We start from the raw sequence: 20,132 nt of genomic DNA, 5'->3' as shown, positions 1-20,132 counted from the left end.
AGGACCCTCAGGATCAGGGCGGGGATCATATAGTCTGTGGACCAGAGATCATCTGCAACATTGAGAACTCACCCAATCACAGGCATCCTCCTCACTGTATGATAATCACTTATGTAATTTATGTGATCAGTTTAATGCTGTCAAAAGTTATGAACCCCCCCCCCCCCCCCCCCCCCCACAGCTGCCAACACCTCACACCATTACCGGCCGAAGCTGCCGGCTGACAGCTGGGGGGTAAACTGTCAGGATTATTATTTAGTGTTTATATAGTGCCAACCTTTCGCAGTGCTCGTCACTTAACTGTCCCTCAGAGAGGGGCTCACAATCTAATCCCTACCATAGTCATATGTCCATCATACACACTAATACACATTGAAATAGCTCTGACATAGTTCACAGCGCTGTACAGAGATCACTGATAACAATAACATTTTAATAGTGCTTTTCTCCCACAGGACTCGAAGCGCTTATTATGGGTCTTTCCAGTATAGCAGAGGCATGTGTGCAATAATATGACTATCTGGGACAGAGACCGTGCGACAAAAATGACAATACAGTCCCCCACCCTCCAGTAATAATATCCCTCTTATAGGGGCTGTCAGTACAAGAAGGATACGTCCATCAGGTTCACCATCTGCCGGCAAGACTCCATACTAAACCCGTCTGTCTTCAGGTCCTTGTCTGAGGAAACAGGAAATGGGTGGTGAGAAAATTATGTGACCTGCATCTCCAAGCAGAGCTGTCACTAGGGTTGGTGTCACCCGATGCAGAAACTCATTGTGTCACCCCTCTTCTCCATGAACCCCAAACCCCACCAGACTAAGCAAAACAAATAATACATTGTTTTGTAGTAATGTTACTTCTTACTGACATTTGTTGGAAAGGAGTTATACTGGACCGATTTGCTATAGGGGGAGAGAAGAGAGAGGCATAGTTATATTGGCCACAACTTGCTATAGGGGTGGGGGGGTGGAGTGGGGTGATTGTGTGTGTGAGGCTGTCTGGCCAGGCTTGCTATGGGGGGGGGGGGGGGGTGAGGGAGCAGTACCACACTGGACACACTTGCTATTTGGGGTGAGGGGAACTGTGTTATGCTGGCCACACACATGAGTGTCCTAGCCATATTTGTTGTTGGGGTTGAGGAAGGGATAACTATGCTGTACACACTGGATGGGACACCTTTGATAAGAGGTGAATAGAGGGATGTTATGCTGGGCATACCCGGCTCGTTTTTTGCGCCAGTATCGAGCCATCGGCTCAATGCCGGTGCGTCACCGCTCGTCCCCGCGGATCGATCCCCGCTCGTCCCCGCGGTCACTTCCTTCTCAGCGCTTCGTTTTTTCCTATTGTCCGCCCGCGGGGATTGAGCCGGGAATCGATCCCCCGCGTGATCGGACATGTCGGAAATCATTCGAGCCATCAGCGGCTCGATTGATAAGAAGAATCTGGGCCGTGTATGCCCAGCATAAGGTGATCACCAAGTGGCCCAGGTGGCCTCTGAACTACTTATCAGCTCAGCATGGTGCAGCCAGAAGAGGGAAGAGCAGGAGGGAAAAGTACATCAGGCACTAGCCTGGTCTATATTTACTTAGCTTTAATCCACTTTCCTTTAGCCTGGAGCTTGATGTCACCTCCTTTGCTGGCAACACTTTGTGACGTCCGTCACAACCGCATCCCCTAGTGATTCCACCCTCAACTGCTCTGCTGCCAGGTGTCCACCCACAAGGGGCCTGCAAGAACCATTATTACAGTCCAGCTTCTCCCCTGTGCCCAGGAACCTCCAACCAGCAGTCCCCTCATCCTTGTGTGACCCCTGATCTCCACTCTCACTCACGTCTGGACACAACTCTGTTGAGGATGGTTTTGAGCTCGAAGACACTTATCTCCATATCCTGGGTGTAGAAGACATCAGATATCAGTCAGGATATAACGGCAATAAACTGATCATGTATCTGATCTTGACTCCAGTCAATTCCCCCCCCCCCCCCATCAATATACTCACATCTCCTGCCAACTGCCGGAACATGTTCTTGAAGGAATCATCAACATCATCCTCCGAAATCTCCTCCTGAGAAGACAGAGAACCAGCAGAGAGGTCACTAGAAGCGAAGCAGGAAAACATGGTGCAGAAGCCACCATAGACGTCTAATATAAAAGCCGCAATCAGTGGCAAAGAAAGGAAATTTGGGCACGCGGCAGCGGCTATTATTGGGCACCGTAATTTACCTTTTTTGACCCAAATCACAGCTTTTATAAAAGCCCGCGATATGCAGCAAACAAGGTAAATTTTGGCGCCTAATTAGCGGTAATGATTTGAAATATAGCAAGGGTTTGCCGAAATGCAACTAACGGCATTGCATAGCAGGCACAAGAGGGGGGAGGAAAAGTTTGGAGGGGGGGGGGGGGTTGGTGCCACCAAAGGGGTTAGCCCCCCCCCCAGGGAGGGTCTTAAGGTTAGGCACCACTGGGTGGGTCTTAGGGCTAGGCATGGGTTGAGGGAGGATTCTGTGTGAGAGCAGGGTTTGTTTAGCCATACTAAATATTGGTAACTATTACTGATTTCAGAATTCAGCAGTAGAATATCGCTAATTTCAGCAATATTCTACTAGTGGTAGACCCCTGCGCCCTTTTTCCCAGCTGCCTTAAAGAGACACTGAAGCGGAAAAAAAATTATGATAGGATTTGTATGTACAGCTAAAAAATAAAAATATCAGAATATTTTCTTTGTTACTAATGTTCTAGTAATTATCCGTACTACACAACCAATTCATTGTATCTTAATTTTTTTCGCTTCAGTGTCTCTTTAAGAGGGGAAGGGGAAGGGGAACAGCCTGTTCTGTTCTATGCAGAGGCGCAGGAAGCAGCCTTTTCTGTATTATGGAGATGGTGAAGGGAGCAGCCTGTTCTCTTCTATGGAGAGGGTAGATGGTGCAACCTGTTCTGTTTTATGGAGAGAAGAGAGAGAGGATGAGCAGTATGTTTTGTACTATGGAGAGGGGAGGGATGAGGAGCAGCATGTTCATTACTATGGAGAGGGCAGGACGAGCAGCCTGTTCTGTATTATGAAGAGGGGAGGAGGGGCTGGGCAGCCTATTCTGTATAATATAGAGGTGGGGGAGGGGTGATTAGCAGCCTGTTCTGGCCTATGGAAAGGAAGGGGCAGCCTGTTCTGTAATATGGAAAGGTCACCACGTGGTCAGATTTGGCAGCAGGAGGTGGAGCAATAACTTAATGCAGGTGTAGGAAGCCTGGTGAGGAGATGCGGGAGGCGTGTCTTGGCACTAAATTGTCGGAGTACAGAAATGACATAAGGGAGGTGTGGCACCACTGGGAGCGGAAGCACAAAAACATTGCACTGAGAAATGCAACAGGGGTGTTAATGTCTCATTAGAATAGCCCTGCCCCCATCATTATGTGTCTATGCCCCGCTCCCTCTGAGCCTGCTTGTGTACAAGCATGGAGTGCGTCCTGCATTATTTGAGAAATATTGCTTCCCCCATCCCCTTATTACTATGAAACACCTCTAAGGGCACATTATTATGTACCCTCTCTGTGCTCCGCCCCCCTTCCCCCTCTGCTTTGGCACTCCACCTCTAAGGACGCGCCATTATTAGGTACTGCCTCTCGCGGACATAGTTTGGATCTCTAAAATGCAAAAAGTTCCCCTTCTAAAGCAACAGCTCTCTTATCATTGTCTCTTACCTCATCCGGAATGTCTGCCGTCACTTCCTCATCAAGTTCACTGAAACAAAGAACAAACCCCAGTGAGGGGAGACAGAGCAACCCAAGCCTCTGACTCCACCCCCAAAATGTTTCAAACATTTACCCCACCCCAAATGTTCCAAACCTCTACCCCCACCCCAAATGTTCCACTCCCTACCACCTGTCCCCAAACCTTTACCCTTGCCTCCACATGCTCCAGATCTATGCCCTGCCACCAAATGTTCCAAACCTCTGCTCCCCCCTAAAATGTTCCACTCCTTTCCCACTGTCCCCACATTTTCCGAACCTCTACCCTCCTCTTCACATGTTCCAGATCTATGTCCCGCTATCAAATGTTCTAAGCCTCTGCCCCGCCCCCAGATGTTCCAAACCTCTGCCCAAACCCCAAATATTCCACTCCTTACCACCTATCCCCAAACCTTTACCCTTGCCTCCACATGCTCCAGATCTACGTCCTGCCACCAAATGTTCCAAACCTCTGCTCCTCCCCCCCAATGTTCTACTTCTTTCCCACTGTCCCCACATTTTCCGAACCTCTACCCTCATCTCCGTATGTTCCAGATCTATGCCCCGCCACCAAATGTTCTAAGCCTCTTCACCGCCCCCAAATGTTCCAAACCTCTAGCCCATTGATCTACCAATCAAATGAGGGCGGTGACATCGCTGGGTACTCACTGTGTCTCGGAGTGTTTCTCTGTGAATACTCGCAGCACAAAGTCACCTTCCTTGTTTGCCTCGAACGTGGACGGGACGACAAGATACTCGCCAGGCGGGAGGCGCACCTGGGTGCTGACCTCTCGCAGGTTGATGAAGGTCTCAGAGCGGGCGCAGGACTGGTGCCTCAGGAAGAAATCCTTCTTCAGATGGACGTTCTGGCAGCCCTTAAACTGCAGAAGAGAAGAGAGACAAAGAACTGTCAGTGCTGCTAACAGCCATCAATCACAGCCTGGCATGGTGCTCCCTGAACTCCTGGATGTGACTGGAGGCTTCAGTAGCACAGACAGTCCACACTCCGCACATATTCATAACCTTAAAACATGTCTGTTCACACACCTCAGACCATCCGCTCCACCTGTTCACCCATCTCAAACCATCTCCTTCACCTGTTCACCCACCTCAGACCATCACCTTCACCTTTTCACCCACTTTAGACCATCCCCTCCGCTTGTTCACCCACCTCAGACCATCCCCTCCGCTTGTTCACCCACCTCAGACCATCCCCTCTGCTTGTTCACCCACCTTGGGTTGTCCATTCCACCTTTATACTCCAACTGCCTACCACAGCCTACCATCCTGAAAGCGTCTCTTCAGAACTGAATCACTATTCAGCCAGCCTTCAGGTACCTTCTTTTACTTGGACTTTCCCTCCACCAATCCTTTCCCAGACTCAGACCCTGACCAAACCAGCCTCTCTGCCCATCTACCCTGGCCAGACTTGCCTCTAAATTATTCATAGGCCTATCTTTATGAAATTCTACCATCTGGACTTTTCCTCCTTTCTACATTCACCAAACCATCTACTACCTCCCAACACCCTGCAACTTATTCCCACCATGTTGGACAAAGAGCATCTCTTGGACCTCGGGATCTTCCTCTGCTTCTTTCATAAAGCTGACTTTCCATCATTTCTTGGCAAACTTCTCAACCACTCCTGCAACCTCAGATCTACTCTTCTGCCTGTCAATTCTCCTATAGCTGCTCATCCAGCTACTCATCCCTTGACATTTGTATAACTGTGTGATCTCAGAGATGCCTTTATTCCAAGCTATGATCCTACAGACAATCGGTATATCCAACTTTTAGTCCAAAAACATTGTATATCCAGAAGTGAAACCAGAAGTCATTTGAACATCCTGCTGGGACCCTGGATTGGACGTACATACCTCATCAGGCACCTACACAAAGGAAGAAAGAACACTGTGTTACATAACATCACATGGCATGGACATCTGACATTCACAGCACTCACAGATCGGGATGGTCAATGAGATGAAAATTTCCAGTTGATGCAGTTTTATGCAAATTTTGTATGCAAATGTACACAGCTTGAAAATGAATGAATCAAATCCTGCTGAGGTAAAATTTGATTGGTCCATTTTTGAGCTGCATAAATTTGCATACAAAACTTGCATAACCCTGCATCAACTCGAAATTATTGGCATCTTATTGACCCTCCCTATTAATAGACTATGGGCTCTACCAATAGATATTCATGTAACTTAAAGCAAATTGCACACAGCACTGCCATGAACTGGTTATATATTAAGATTCATCTAATGTTTCATAAAAAATTTCCACAGGAAGTAAAGCGCAAAAAGAACAAACTGAAAAGCCTGAACTCTGAAAATAAACCTGAACTCAGAACTTCCTCAGTGCTCTAAAAGATAAGCAACAGCATAATAACCTTTAAAGAAAAACATCTCTGCTGCGACTGATACAAATCCTGCAATAAATCTGTATTGTGTCTACTTCCTGTTTTCATGGAAGCAGACACAGGGTTAACATTCTGTTTTTACAAATTAGCAGCTCTGGCAGAGGAGATTCTGGAGCTGACAAAGTTGAAGAGATCAAATTACAACAAGTGATTAGACATAAATGAGGGGGATTAGACAGGCTAGACTCTCTCTATGCATTTCTCTATGTTTTCCTTCTGTCCTGTGCAAGAGTTCAGGTCCACTTTAAGGCTTGATTTGAGATAGCTGATGTGCAGACAGTCAATCAAAGTCCCCAATTTATGAGCAGACCAGGACTGTAAAATGTTATCTGGAAGCTGATTGGTTGTAACCAGAGAATGGTGCCATTCTCAAGGCACCCTATAATGGTACAATTTCCACAATTGCCCAGCGATCAGATAGATGCAAATTGGAAATAAATTGTCATAATAGATCGATTATTTCACCATTACCCAATCTGAACTTCCTATGCATCATATTAAAGAAAAAAAATGTTTTCAATTGACCAAGTTGTCAACGAACCATCTCCTTTATTGGTGCTCATTAACGGTACATTTTTTTTCATAAGATGCGATCTTTCGACGCACTTTTTACCAGGGCTGTGGAGTCGGAGTCGGAGTCGTGGAGTCGGAGTCGTGGAGTCGGGCAATTTTGGGTGCCTGGAGTCGGAGTCGGAGTCGGGAAAAAATGCACCGACTCCGACTCCTAATGAATTTGTAACTAATGAAAATAGAAAATATGATAAAATGTTCTATTTCTCAGATAATAGTCATTAAAAATAATGTATATATACAGTATATATACAGTAATAGCTGTGCTTAGTCCACAAAAATGAAATAAACCAGTCAAAATTAGTTACTTGTGCTGCTTCAATAAAGCAGTCCCCGTATTTTTAAGGTCAGATATACATATCTGATTGTGACTGTATATATGATGTGTACACAGGAATCGCATATATACTAAATAACATCTATGCTGTAAGAATAAAGCCTGATGTGTAGCTGTGTCACTAATAGAGATGGTCAACGAGATGGAAATAATTCTGCATTGATGCTGATTTATGCAAATGTATGCACTCCCTTTGCTGATGAAATCAAATAATTTGATATGTTGTTAAAATTTGGTTTGGTGACTACAAATTAAAGGGTAACTGAAATGGATGAAAAGTAAAGTTTTATACATACCTGGGGCTTCCTCCAGCCCCCTTCAGGCTAATCAGTCCCTCGCTGTCCTCCACCACCCGGATTTTCTGCTATGAGTCCTGGTAATTCAGCCAGTCAGCGCTGTCCGGTCGCATGCCGCTCCCACAGCCAGGAACATTCTGCACCTGCGCAATAGTGCTGCACAGGTGTAGTATGCTCCTGGCGGCGGAGTGTGTGCATGCGCACTACGCCTGACTGGCTCAAGTACCTGGACTCATAGCAGAAGATCCAGGTGGTAGAGGAGGACATCGAGGGACTGATTATCCTGAAGGCGGCTGGAGGAAGCCCCAGGTATGTATAAAACTTTAATTTCATCTGTCTCAGGTTTACTTTGTTACACAGTAGTACTATACTCTACATATGTACTCCCCACAGAGCTGCAGGGAATCCACTGAGAATGCTGTGCACATTGAACACAGAGGTGTTGTCTGTTTACAATCTCCTCATTCCCCTGCAGAGTACCTGCACATCATTCTTACATGTACCCACACTTACATTGCCTAGGGCCTGATAGAGGTTCTTTGTTCCGGTTTGTACCTTTTACAAGTACTCTTACCAAGGACTAGTTTTAGTCTAAAGGGAATAAATATAGTAGTCTACATATCCTTCTCACTTCAGTTGTCTTGTAAAATTCCTAAGCGTTGGCAGTTAAGAGACGAATTTCATGTTACATACTTTTAATCAACAAAATTGTAATATGCAAATTAGAGGAGTCGGAGTCGGAGTCGGTGGAATTCTAAACTGAGGAGTCGGAGTCGGTGGATTTTTGGACCGACTCCACAGCCCTGCTTTTTACAATGGTAATCGGAAAGTAATTGTAGATTGTTTCAATAAAAGGGTCAATTAGGGCACTTTCTCTCTTCAGATAGGATCATAAAATCCAACTTTCGGATCGATTACATTTTCTGTTACCATCGACCATATACATAGATTTTCACCACACAGTGAGCAATTTTATGTACAATACAATCGTAAAATATACATCAAAAAATTGTATCTGATAAAAAAGTTGTACAATTAATGGGCACCTTTAAGGTAACCACACACCATTCAATTTTTTATATCGTATATCCTTTCACTTCAAGAATTACAATCAATTTTTTTTGATAGAGTGTGACATCTGAAAAATCTGACCAATGTATCACACATACAAACGTTACATTTTTCACTAATTGTACAAAAAATGATTGTAAACTTTGGGAAAATTGCTTGGATCTGTACAATCTACAATATACCATTCAATTTTCATAAAAATTATTCTGAAAAATCCAGCACTCTCAATCAACGTATATTGAAAATAATAATTAAAAAGGGAAATTTGATCAGATTTCTCGATTGGATCATTATATTGTAACGTGTGTAGCCACCTTTAGATTCGTTCACAATTGATTTGTGACATCAACAGTGTTATCTGCCAATCTGATCGCATTTATCTAATTGTACCGCTAGTGGGCACTTTAAAGGGAGTCTGAAGCCATTTTAAAAATAAAAAACAGATACTTACCTAAGGAGAGGGAAGGCTCTGGGTCCTATAGAGCCTTTCCGTTCTACTCCCGGTCCCTCCATGTCCCCCCGCAGGCTCCCCCGTTAGCAGTCCACGTGCTCTCTTCCAGATTGTCTTTGGAAGCACTCGGGCTTCTGAAGACTATCCGCTCCGTACTGCACATGCGTGAGCCCCCCTCTCTGGAGCACCCGCGCATGCGCAGTACAGAGCCGCTGGTCTTCAGGAGCCTGATCGCTTCCGAAGACTGCCGAAGTCACCCGCGGCGGAGAAACGGAGGAGCCTGCGGGGGAACCAGGAGAACGGGAAAGGACCCAGAGCCTTCCCTATCCTTAGGGGAGTATCTGTGTTTTATTTTTATATTCACTTCAGACTCACTTTAGGCTATTTTTCTAACATTAGTCCATGACTGCCTATGATGTCACAGTAACCTCACATATGCACCTCGGGCGCCCTTCCCGACTCACCTCATACACAGCAAAGCCGATGGTGTGCATGTCGCCCCCAGCCTTGCGCTCTTTCCTGCGGTGTTTCTGCATGAGGGCGACGAGGAAACTGCAGGCCAGTTCATTATCTGTGGGGTCATCGTCCTCTTCCAGCAATGTCACCTTAAACTGGGGGTTAATCCAAAACGTGGCTAAAAGCAAAAAGGAGAACGTAAGAAGAGAGAGCATGAAACAGAAGAGCAAGGAGGCACAGCCAGGCAGAAACAGAGGAACAGAGCAGGCTGTACAAATGGAGAGGGAATGGAGCAGGCGTGATAGCGTGCAGAATGGGAGAGTGTGGGGGCACAAGAGGAGGAGGGGACGCAGGGAGTGGCAGAGCTATAGTAATGAACAGTAGTGTCACCCCCTTCAGCCTCTAGTGTAGCACAGTGAGAAAAGACTATGGATAATTTGGTCTTCTTACCTGGATTGTTGCGGCACCCCCCAGCGGTGCTGCCCCTCCGCCACGTGCCCTCGTACATGGTGGTGTGCCACTTGCTCATGTCGTCCTTGGTAAGTGCATCCGGTGACAGATTACAAATCTCCAGCCGGGAGAATTGGCGCAGGAATTCTTGGAAAGACATCCTGGGGAAAAGATATAAAGGGGTCGGGGGGAGGAGATATGAAGAGGTTAGTGGGACGTGATATGAAGGGTCGGGGGAGGAAATATCAAGGGGTCAGGGGAGGAGATATTAAGGGGTTGGTTTAGAGGACATATGAAGGACATATTTATTTAACTCTTTGCAGAAGACAATGAAGGCAGGGAGACCTCTTCCCCAGAAATGAGACCGAGGCTTACCAAACTTGTTAGGACTACTGTAGAAAGTGAAATATGAATTGTGGAGGAACTGCTGCTTTCCTCATAAATTCTTCCGTCTCACTCGTTTTATATTAAAATTCACCCCTCCATCAGACACCCCCTCTGTGACTTACCAGAACTCTCCATCCTCCATCTTCAGACGCAGATCTTCACGCTCAGAGGGGTCCACCTCGTTCCATTCTGAGGAGCTGTGGATTGGATACAAGACAGCCAGTGACTAATGTGAAGTCAATGCGTCAAAAGAACAGGAAATGAGGAACAGCAAAAAAAAAAAAAAAAAAAAGCGCCACAGGAACAGGAAATGAGAAACAAGAAGAAGAAGCTGAGAGCATCTCACTTCCTGCACACAACACACAAGCTATCTTTATTGTAGAGTCTCCCTGTATAACAGATTAATCTAATTTCCACCTTGGACTAAAATATGGAAACCACTTTCAAGCCGGGTCATAGACCGCAAGAAAAACTACAGAAGAGAGGTTATAAAATCTTCCTGCATCCTGTGCTAAACTAAGATAAAAGTTTGGCTGAAGATGGGTTCCTGCCCCTGCCCCCCCCCCCCCCCCCCTTCCTTCTCCGTCTCCAGTAGGAATAGCTGAATCTAAAACCTCATCAACCATCAGCAAAACAAAACTGCATTTTTGCTCGGCCCGCTAAGCGGTTTATTGGTGGCTTTATTTAAAAGGGTCTTTGAAACTTACAATCCTCAGCAAGATCCCCTCCTCACTGACAACTGCCTAGCAGCCCCTGAGGGTGCATTACAGGATCAGCAGACCCCAGAGATGCTCACTGACGGATTTCAGGCAAGGCGACAAAGGCCATGGCCTAGGGCTCCAGGAAAGCAAGGAGCGGGCTGTGGGCAGCAGGGTGACAGTAGCACTTAGCCTGCCGACCATTCGTCCTGCTACACAGAGTTTGCACATAGCTACTAACAGCCAGATCTGGCACTCGGGGGATGAAGGGGCAGCGAATGGGCAATTCCAGTGATCTATGAACTGCCTGTCACTCACCAAATGTGCTGCTCATTAAGAAGCTTACAATCTAATTTCTGCCATCATGTCACTAACTGTCCTCGGAGAGGAGCCTACAATCTAATCCCTGTTGAATGGGGGGGGGGGAAGCTGGTGATAAAGGAACTTGGGCGGTAAAAAGTACAAATCCGGCCCTGGAGACGCTGATATTCCGGTAAGAGGCACCAGTGATCTGGCAAGTGATGGGTGTTCGCTGCCAGAGCCAATGAGAATTCTCAGCGCCGACCCTCAGCTCCAGAGTCTTCATCAGACAATGTGAGCAAGCCTAAATATGAGGGCAAGTATGAACCATCCCAGTGATGGGCCACCAACATTATAACTGAAGGCGGTCCAAAGACACATAAGTCTAGCCTTGACTGGTTCCCTTTCAGGTGGCTCGGCCATAGATTCCATGCTCCTGGAGATACTAAGCCTGACCAGTGATGTCATAACCAACACCAACCACAAATAATGATCAGTTCTCACTTGTCACTCCAGGCCCCAGTCCACTCCACCTGCCCCCAGGGGTTCCTGATGCGGATGAGCTGCTCCACCCCTCCTCGATAGTTGACCTGTCAGAGATATAACAGGTTTAGGAGACTGACAGAACTATGCACAGTTTCCATGCTTCTCTACTTGTATTCCATCATGGTGGAGCCTTCAGTTCTTACCTCTTTAAGACCCGTCACAGAGTAGGCATGACCCTTCACCAGCTTCTTGAAGGTTACGGCTTCCATGTCGAAGGCGCTGGTGATCTAACAAAAGAGCAGGAAACCGATATCACCATCTATGCAAAGGAAAAACTCTAAACAGCATCAAGTAGCAAGTATTTTCTCCTTGTGAAGTTTATTTCTGAAGATATCCCAGAAAGCATTGCTCAAAGCCCGCCTAGATTCCGGCCATAAGGGCAAACTAGTGCATTTCCTGTTGGCATCTCATATCTCTTCTGGTGAGATCTCCCAGCCACTATTCAAACCCAACTTGGAGTTTAGGGTCTCCCTGTCCACTTTGTGATGTTGTCTGTCCTTCCAATATATTCTCCATAAAAAGCTTTTGCTGCTAAACCACGTGGATTCCTTAGTGGAAGTGTGGTTAAGCAAAGTCACCAGTAATGATATTTGTATGACAAATGTAATCATTTTCTGCAGGCCCAAATAAAGGCAGTTAAGATGTTCATGCCAATAAATGGAGGCATGAAAAATTGTCTCCACGCTCCATAGGGAAAATCCCACCACAATGCCAAAATCTGACCATAAATCACTTGATGTGCCACCAGATCGACCAGTCATTACATCCCCCTCTCATCGAATCTGATCAGAGTAGGATCTCTTGCCTGTTCATACACTGCACACTGATTTCCAATAGATTTTTTAACATGAAATCTATTTGAAATCGACCTGCTGACGCCCCCCCCCCCCCCCCCTTCCAAAGTGTGGATGTGCCCTCCCATGCCTGTGTGCAGTGTTGAAGGCTTATCCGTCACACGCTCTTCCAATGTCCGGCATCACCGCGAGTGCCTGTACCACGACACCAGCGTATGTAGTGACCAGAGGAGGCCACGAGTCACACCAGCATCACTACACACAGGCACAGGGAGAGGCTCAATCAAGGGCCGTGCACCCGATCGAGCCCTTGCAACTGAGATTTTCCAGCATTTCCGATCTTTAATCTTTTTGACCGATTTTGGCTGGATCACCTGGGTTACCATGTTACAGTATAAATTCTCCTCAGATGTGATAAAATTGTCAGATCAAAAGGTCGACTGGCCCGCAAAATCGAGTGATGCATGGACACCCTTAGTCTAGCCATTGAAAAATCCCATGTTTCCTTCCTACCTATTTTTCTTTCACCTCCATCTCTTCTTCCTTCCTCTCAAACTCCTAATTTTACTTATGCAGTCCGGGACCCTTAACTCTGGGCATATATTTTGATACGGATTTCATTGCTGCTTGCTTGCCATCTGGAGTCGGGAAGGAATTTTTCCCTCTTGGGGCTAATTGGACCATGCCTTGTAAGGGTTTTTTCGCCTTCCTCTGGATCAACAGGGATATGTGAGGGAGCAGGCTGGTGTTGTACTTTGTACTGGTTGAACTCGATGGACGTATGTCTTTTTTTCAACCAAAATAACTATGTAACTATATCCCCACTGCATTTTTACGGACCTATGTCTATCTACTATGAGTGGTTACAATATCAATATACAATGCTGCCCATAGTTATTCATACCCCTGGCAAATTTTGACTTAAAGTTGCTTTTATTTAACCAGCAAGTAATTTTTTGACGGGAAATGACATAGGTGTCTCCCAAAAGATAATAAGATGATGTACAAGAGACATTTTTGAGGAAATAAAAACAAAAACATTTCACAGCTTTTATTTACATTTGAGCAAAAAGTGTCCTGTCCAAAATTATTTATACCCTTTTCAATAATTTCCTCTAATCGCAGACCAGCTTTTTGCATGTATGGGCAGCACGGTATCTCATAATATCATTGGCAAACTCATTATTATAATGCTTTTATACTGTTCCCATTCTTGGGTATGTAACTGTACTGCTTTTTCTGCTATTGTTTGTTGCATAAAAAAATTCAATAAACTGATTTGTTAAAAAAACAAAACAAAACAAAAAAACATTTCCTATGTAGCACCAGAAGGTGGGAGGTAGGACGGGTGGGATGTTGGGGTCACAGTTTATACAGCACAAAAGAAAACTCCTGTTTGAAGATAGAATTCAGCAAGATCGTCAGTACAAATAACATATGACGGATCTATTGCTGAACATCTGATCACAGCTAGATGGACATGGATACGATATGGCTGGCATCACATTCAGGACATAAATACTGCGACACGTCATCTCTATAGCACCCCCATATGACAAAGCCCGGTCTTACATCAATAGAGCAGCCCAGCAGTGATCCTCGCTCCAACGCCCGCTTGATGATCTTGTCCAGGTCTCGGGGGGCTTTCCGCAGCTCATACTGAACGGCCACGCCGCCGGTGAAATCCTCAAATCCCTCCGTGGTGCTACCACCCGATAGAGCCTCGTAGGATCCATTCAGCCTGGAGGAGAGAAGGAAACTGTGTCACAACCCCTTCATATCAAAAAACAGAGGGACCCCCGGGAAACGCCAGCACCCTTCTGGAAACACCATTCCGAGAGGCCATGTTTCTGTCCCACACATAATAACAGGCATAGAGTACGTGAGATATATTTATCACCGTGGCATGAGGTTTGCAATATTGAAGACATTTTATACTCACTTGGCATAGGCCTTCTCCAGCAGGGCACTCCAGAACTCAGAGCCCTCTGCAGAATGCACAAACACCAGCTCCCCATCCTTCACCGGCAATAGGTCATCCACCACCACGTCCACCCACTCACCGAACTGCCAGATCTAGGGCACAAAACATACATTCAGAGGGGGTTTTACATCTCGGCCATCCGGTATGCAGCCCCTACAGTTGGTTAGCAAAGCAGAGGTATAAATATCTGGAAATTGAACATATAGGTTAGGCAAAGTCCAAGTGTTTGTTGGTACCAGAGAGAAATATGGTGGATTCTGTTCCTAGAGAAGCAAAATAAAGGCATCTTGGCTTCTGAGGTTTCCAATTTCTTAAGTTTGAAGGCTGAAGCCAATATGGTCAATACAATGGATCCCTGTCTCCGCCCTTCTATTTTATTGCCCCTCCACCTTTTTTCTTGCCATTTAACCATTCCTTTCCTTGCCCCACCTATAAAGCCTTGAATCCAGGTGCATTTGTTACAGGTTTCTGGAGATATTATTATTATTTAGTATTTATATAGCGACAACATCTTCCACAGCGCTGTACAGAGTATATCGTCTTGTCACTAACTGTCCTTCAGAGGAGCTCACAATCTAATTCCCTACCATAGTCCTATGTCTATGTATGTATTGTGTAGTGTATGTGTGGCAGTCTAGGGCCAATTTAGGGGGGGAGCCAATTAACCTAGCTGTATGTTTTTTTGGGGATGTGGGAGGAAAACTGAGTGCCCAGAGGAAACCCACACAGACACGGGGAGAACATACAAACTCCTTGCAGATGTTGACCTGGCTGGGACTCGAACCAGGGACCCAGCGGTGCAAGGCGAGAGCACTAACCACTACGCCACCGTGCTGCCCCAGGAGATACTGAATACAAATTGACTTTATTGGTGTTTAGCGTTTTAGAAGAGTTTGGATCAGTGAATGTATTATTGAGTAGCATTATCTCTCCTGAGGAAGTGAACATTGCTTCACAAAACACGTTGTGTATGGGTTATCCTGCAATTCATTCTTTGTGAATCAATTTACATCAGGTCCCAGGAATGTGTAAATGGCCTTTCTATGGGTACCACTTTATTGATATATTTGTGAAGATATTATTATACGATTAATAATACATACTGTATGTCATGAATCTGGTACTTTCAAATATCTATGAATAACAGCAGTTTATAAAGGTCTGTGTAATGAAACTGATAAATGAATGAGATATGGATATTAATAATGGCTGATCTCATGAGTTAAGATAGTTACATACTTGAACACTGTCCCCTTCATTTAACCATCTTAGCGGTATGGACGAGCTCAGCTCGTCCATCACCGCCGATGGCTGCCGCTCAGGCCCTGCTGGGCCGATTTTGTTCAAATAAAGAGCAGCACACGCAGCCGGCACTTTGCCAGCCGCGTGTGCTGCCCGATTGCCGCCGCTCTGCGGCGATCCGCCGCGAGCAGCGGCGAAAGAGGGTCCCCCCAGCCGCCTGAGCCCAGTGTAGCCGGAACAAAAAGTTCCGGCCAGCGCTAAGGGCTGGATCGGAGGCGGCTGACGTCAGGACGTCGGCTGACGTCCATGACGTCACTCCGCTCGTCGCTATGGCGACGATCTAAGCAAAACAAGGAAGGCCGCTCATTGCGGCCTTCCTTGTTTATTCTGGGCGCCGGAGGCGATCGGAAGAACGCCTCCGGAGCGCCCTCTAGTGGGCTTTCATGCAGCCAACTTTCAGTTGGCTGCATGAAATAGTTTTTTTTTTATTTAAAAAAAACCCTCCCGCAGCCGCCCTGGCGATCTTAATAGAACGCCAGGGTGGTTAAAGGACAACTGAAGCGAGAGGGATAAAGAGGTTGTCATATTTATTTCCTTTTAACCACTTGAGGACTGTAGGCTTATTACCCCCCAGTGACCAGGCTATTTTTTGCTATTTAGGCCACTGCAGCTTGAAGGCCTCGCTGCAGGGCCGTACAACTCAGCACACAAGTGATTCCTCCCCCCCCTCCTTTTCTGCCCACCAAGAGAGATTTCTGTTGGTGGGCTGTGATCGCACCCAGGATGTTTATTTTTTTGTAAATATTTTATTTTTTTAAAATAAATAAACCCATTTTTTATAACATTTTTTCTATCTCACCCTCCCTCCCTCAGCCAATGACAGCCGATCCAGTGCAGCGCTGCCGTGGATCGCAGTGCTGTACACAGTAAATAGACGTCAGTTTCGCCGTCTAATGGTCTTCTAGCGGCAATCGCCACTGGGAGACTGATGACAGAGATGCGTGCACATCGGCTTGTGCAATTTCCTGCAAAACCCCTTCCCAGGACTGGCGTTTGGACGGTCCTGGGGATTCCGCCGCATTTACGCTCATCCATTTTGAGCCTAGAACATTTTCACAATATTCTAACGGTCTGAGATTTTGATTTTTTTTAATAAGCTGTAAGCCATAATCATCAAAATTATAAAAATAAAAGGTTTGATATATCTCACTTTGCATGTAATGAGTCTTTCATATATTAGTTTCACCTTTTAAGTTGAATTACTGAAATAAATGAACTTATGCACCTTATTTCACCTGTATATCCCTGCTCAGAGGAGCCCATGTCCTGGTATCCTATCACCAGTCATAAGCCCCTCCCCAGAGGAGCCCCTGTCCTGGTATCCTATCACCAGTCGTAAGCCCCCTCCCCAGAGGTGACCCTGTCCTAATGTCTCATGTGTGTCAGTACCAGCCATATATCCCTCCCCAGAGAAGCCCCTGTCCTGGTGTCATGTGTGGGTGTCAATATAAACCCTATACTCCTGCTTAGAAGAGCCCCTGCCCTGGTATTCCAGATGTGTGTCACCCCTATCTAAAAACTCCACCCCAGAGGAGCGCCTGTCTAGGTATCAACCAGTGAGAAGCAGCGGAAAACACCCTCTGCATCCACTCACCTTCCCCCATCCCTACCTGGAAATGGAAGATCCCGGCATAGTCATCCTGAAAGTTCTGTCCATGGGGAACCACCCGATGGAGGAGGTCCTCATTCAGCGTCAGAGAGCCAATGGCGGCCAGCAGCCAGCAGTCACCTGCAGAGGAAGAGTATTGGGATGTGTCAGAGAGGAGCTGAATGCCTTTCAACCCCTTAACAAACAGACTGAAACTCAACTATTGTATCGAGTGGTGAAGCTGATCTTATACAAACCTACAGCACTCCTGTCTCCAGGTCTGTGGCTGGAAATGTGCAAATCAGCAGATTCCTCAAAATAATAATATCACCAACTCTGACTCTGCTTTGGCTTAAAGGGAACCTAAAGTGAGAGGGATATGGAGGCTGACATATTTGTTTTTAAACAATACTGGTTACCTGGCAGCCCTGCTGATCCTCTGCCTCTAAAGCTACATACTCAGCTGGGGGCAATCTGCGATGGTCTTCTGGATTGGTACCTGATCCCTTGGATAAGAGAGCGCAGGCATGACAAGCGCGTGCGACAGAGTGCCGTCCGGCAGGTTCCGGAAACAATGTGTTAGGCATCGCTCAGACATGCTGAATTTTTAATGATTGTCGTTGCACCGCTGACCACCTGATTCTCGTCTGCCACAGCGGATTTTAGACCATCTTCGGTATGACCCTTTATACTTTTAGCCACACACTCTGAACAAGCATGCAATTCAGATATTTCTGACTAAAGTCGACTAGATTTACCCCATTTTTGCTTCAGGTGTGTGATTCAGACACTTCTGCAGCCAGAGTTTAGCAGGACGCCAGGCAACCCGGTATGGTTTAAAAAGGAAATAAATAGGGCAGCCAGGAATATCCCTCACTGCTAAGGTGTCCGTTAAAGAGACTCTGAAGCGAGTCTTAAAGCATGTCATTACTGTAAAGCAGTATAGATAGTGCTAACCACTGCATCCCCGCGGTAAAATGAGGGGTTTATAACCCCCAAATCCCCTCTGCAAACTCGGGGGAGCGCTTCCTGGTGAGGCAGAGCTTAGCGCTGTAGCTCTGCCTCTTAGCGCGTCAATCCCCGCCCCTCTTACTCCTCCTTCACAGAGAGGGGCGGGGGAGAGGCGGAGATCTGCAGTGGATTGACACGCATGGAGGCAGAGCTGCAGCTTAAAGCTCTGCCTCCATGAGCAGCAAAATCCATGACCAAGAAAGTAGTGGATTTTGCAGAGGGGATTTGGGGGGTATAAAGCCCTCGTTTTGCCGCGGGGATGCAGCGGTTTAACACTATTTATAGTGCTTTACAGTAATAACATGATTTAAGGCTCGCTTCAGAGTCTATAATATATTATGGAGTCTGTAGCTCATTTGTTTTATTTAATTAACGAATTTAGCACGAAAAAGACATTTGACAATACTCTTAACATTAAACAATACCAATGTTTTTTTGTTTTTCTTTTACTGCTACAGTAATCAAGCCTCTAACGTCTCATACACACACACACATCATTCTGGGAACATACACTGTACATACACGGCGTTTGGCTATAGATAATGATAAGTGCATGTGCTAGAGATGAAGGACTGGGATTGTTTCATACAAATATGCTACAGCTGTTCTGTGACCTAATTTTCCAATCGTACTAAAATGACCAAGAACTCACTGCAAAATTACTTCTACGAAATTTGAGTTCATCGCTACTCTTTAATCATCATTACCAACCTTTTTTATGCTTGATAAAGCAGGGGTGCTCCTCTGGGAAACTCGGTGCATTAAAGTTTTTTAACACAGCCTTTGCATATCTTTGCGCCTAACACTGCTTTGCTAGCTGTTTTTGTCTCCTACTACACTCATAGCCGGGGAATCAGGCTAGTACTGGCCGAGCACAGAAAACCGTTTACACGCCCACCGCAGCGTGTTCCAAATAACCACCATGGAATCCTGACCGGATCACCATCCAGGACCGTGAGGATAACCGTGCAAGCCAGGTCCCCGGCATAAGAGGGACAGAAGCGTGACAGCTGGCAAACCTATATAGGTTTCTGCAGCCTCGACAACCAGGTGAGACCTTTCCTATGGGCCTAGAGCCCTCACCTACTAGTATCACAGCGTGCGCTTTTTCTCCTGTCTCCATATCCAGCACTGTTCTATACAGGTAGCAGCACCAGTGATACAAGGGGACCCACAGATCGCTCTCCGATAGTAAACTTTACTACCAGAATCCTCAGATCTGTATGACAGTGGCATGGCTCCGCCGCCACACCATCAGGGGGCGCTGTGCACACACATTCCAGATTCTCTGGAACTGGAAGTACCACATTCTGCAGAGATAACAATTGTCAGAGCTGGGGGGGGGGGGGGGGGGATCCTACATGTTGTATAGTGTCTTCTACACACCTCAGAGACAGATCACAGGCTGACTGTAGCCAGCGGAATACCGGAATGTCTGCAGAGCAAACATCAAATATGTAGATCTTGTTTACAGTAAACTTCTGCATAGAGGAGACAACTATTGCTGCTAAAACAACATACAGAGAAAACATCTCCCATTACATGCTTCATAAAAGAGAAAGAGGGCCAGTGATCTCTGTAAAGCGCTGTGGTGTATGTCAGAGCTATATAAAATGTACAATAAGTGTGTGTCTGTGGTGAGGACATTAGAGTGTAAGCTCCTCTGGTGCAGAGACTGGTGGGAATGGATCAGTGATCTCTGTACAGTGCTGTGGAATATATCAGAGCTATATT

The 20,132-nt window shown here is 46.1% G+C and overlaps 1 protein-coding gene across 1 annotated transcript in view; it reads right to left on the bottom strand.

Annotated features, from left to right (window-relative positions):
- CAPN11 (calpain 11) overlaps positions 1 to 20,132 on the bottom strand; it is a 53,220-nt gene that overhangs the window by 13,874 nt on the left and 19,214 nt on the right. The window contains exons 4-17 of the mRNA XM_068232653.1: positions 17,410 to 17,528; positions 14,456 to 14,589; positions 14,086 to 14,254; positions 11,863 to 11,946; positions 11,678 to 11,763; positions 10,298 to 10,372; positions 9,789 to 9,949; positions 9,347 to 9,516; positions 5,607 to 5,618; positions 4,399 to 4,610; positions 3,703 to 3,742; positions 2,003 to 2,068; positions 1,835 to 1,892; positions 617 to 681 (exon numbers count right to left, since the gene is read on the bottom strand). Of these exons, the coding sequence (XP_068088754.1) occupies positions 617 to 681; positions 1,835 to 1,892; positions 2,003 to 2,068; positions 3,703 to 3,742; positions 4,399 to 4,610; positions 5,607 to 5,618; positions 9,347 to 9,516; positions 9,789 to 9,949; positions 10,298 to 10,372; positions 11,678 to 11,763; positions 11,863 to 11,946; positions 14,086 to 14,254; positions 14,456 to 14,589; positions 17,410 to 17,528 (1,451 nt within the window). The remainder of the gene's footprint in view (positions 1 to 616; positions 682 to 1,834; positions 1,893 to 2,002; positions 2,069 to 3,702; positions 3,743 to 4,398; positions 4,611 to 5,606; positions 5,619 to 9,346; positions 9,517 to 9,788; positions 9,950 to 10,297; positions 10,373 to 11,677; positions 11,764 to 11,862; positions 11,947 to 14,085; positions 14,255 to 14,455; positions 14,590 to 17,409; positions 17,529 to 20,132) is intronic.

The sequence above is a fragment of the Hyperolius riggenbachi genome, chromosome 4 (genome assembly GCF_040937935.1).
Source record: "Hyperolius riggenbachi isolate aHypRig1 chromosome 4, aHypRig1.pri, whole genome shotgun sequence".
NCBI lineage: Eukaryota > Metazoa > Chordata > Amphibia > Anura > Hyperoliidae > Hyperolius > Hyperolius riggenbachi.
This window is presented reverse-complemented; position numbering and strand designations above follow the sequence as displayed.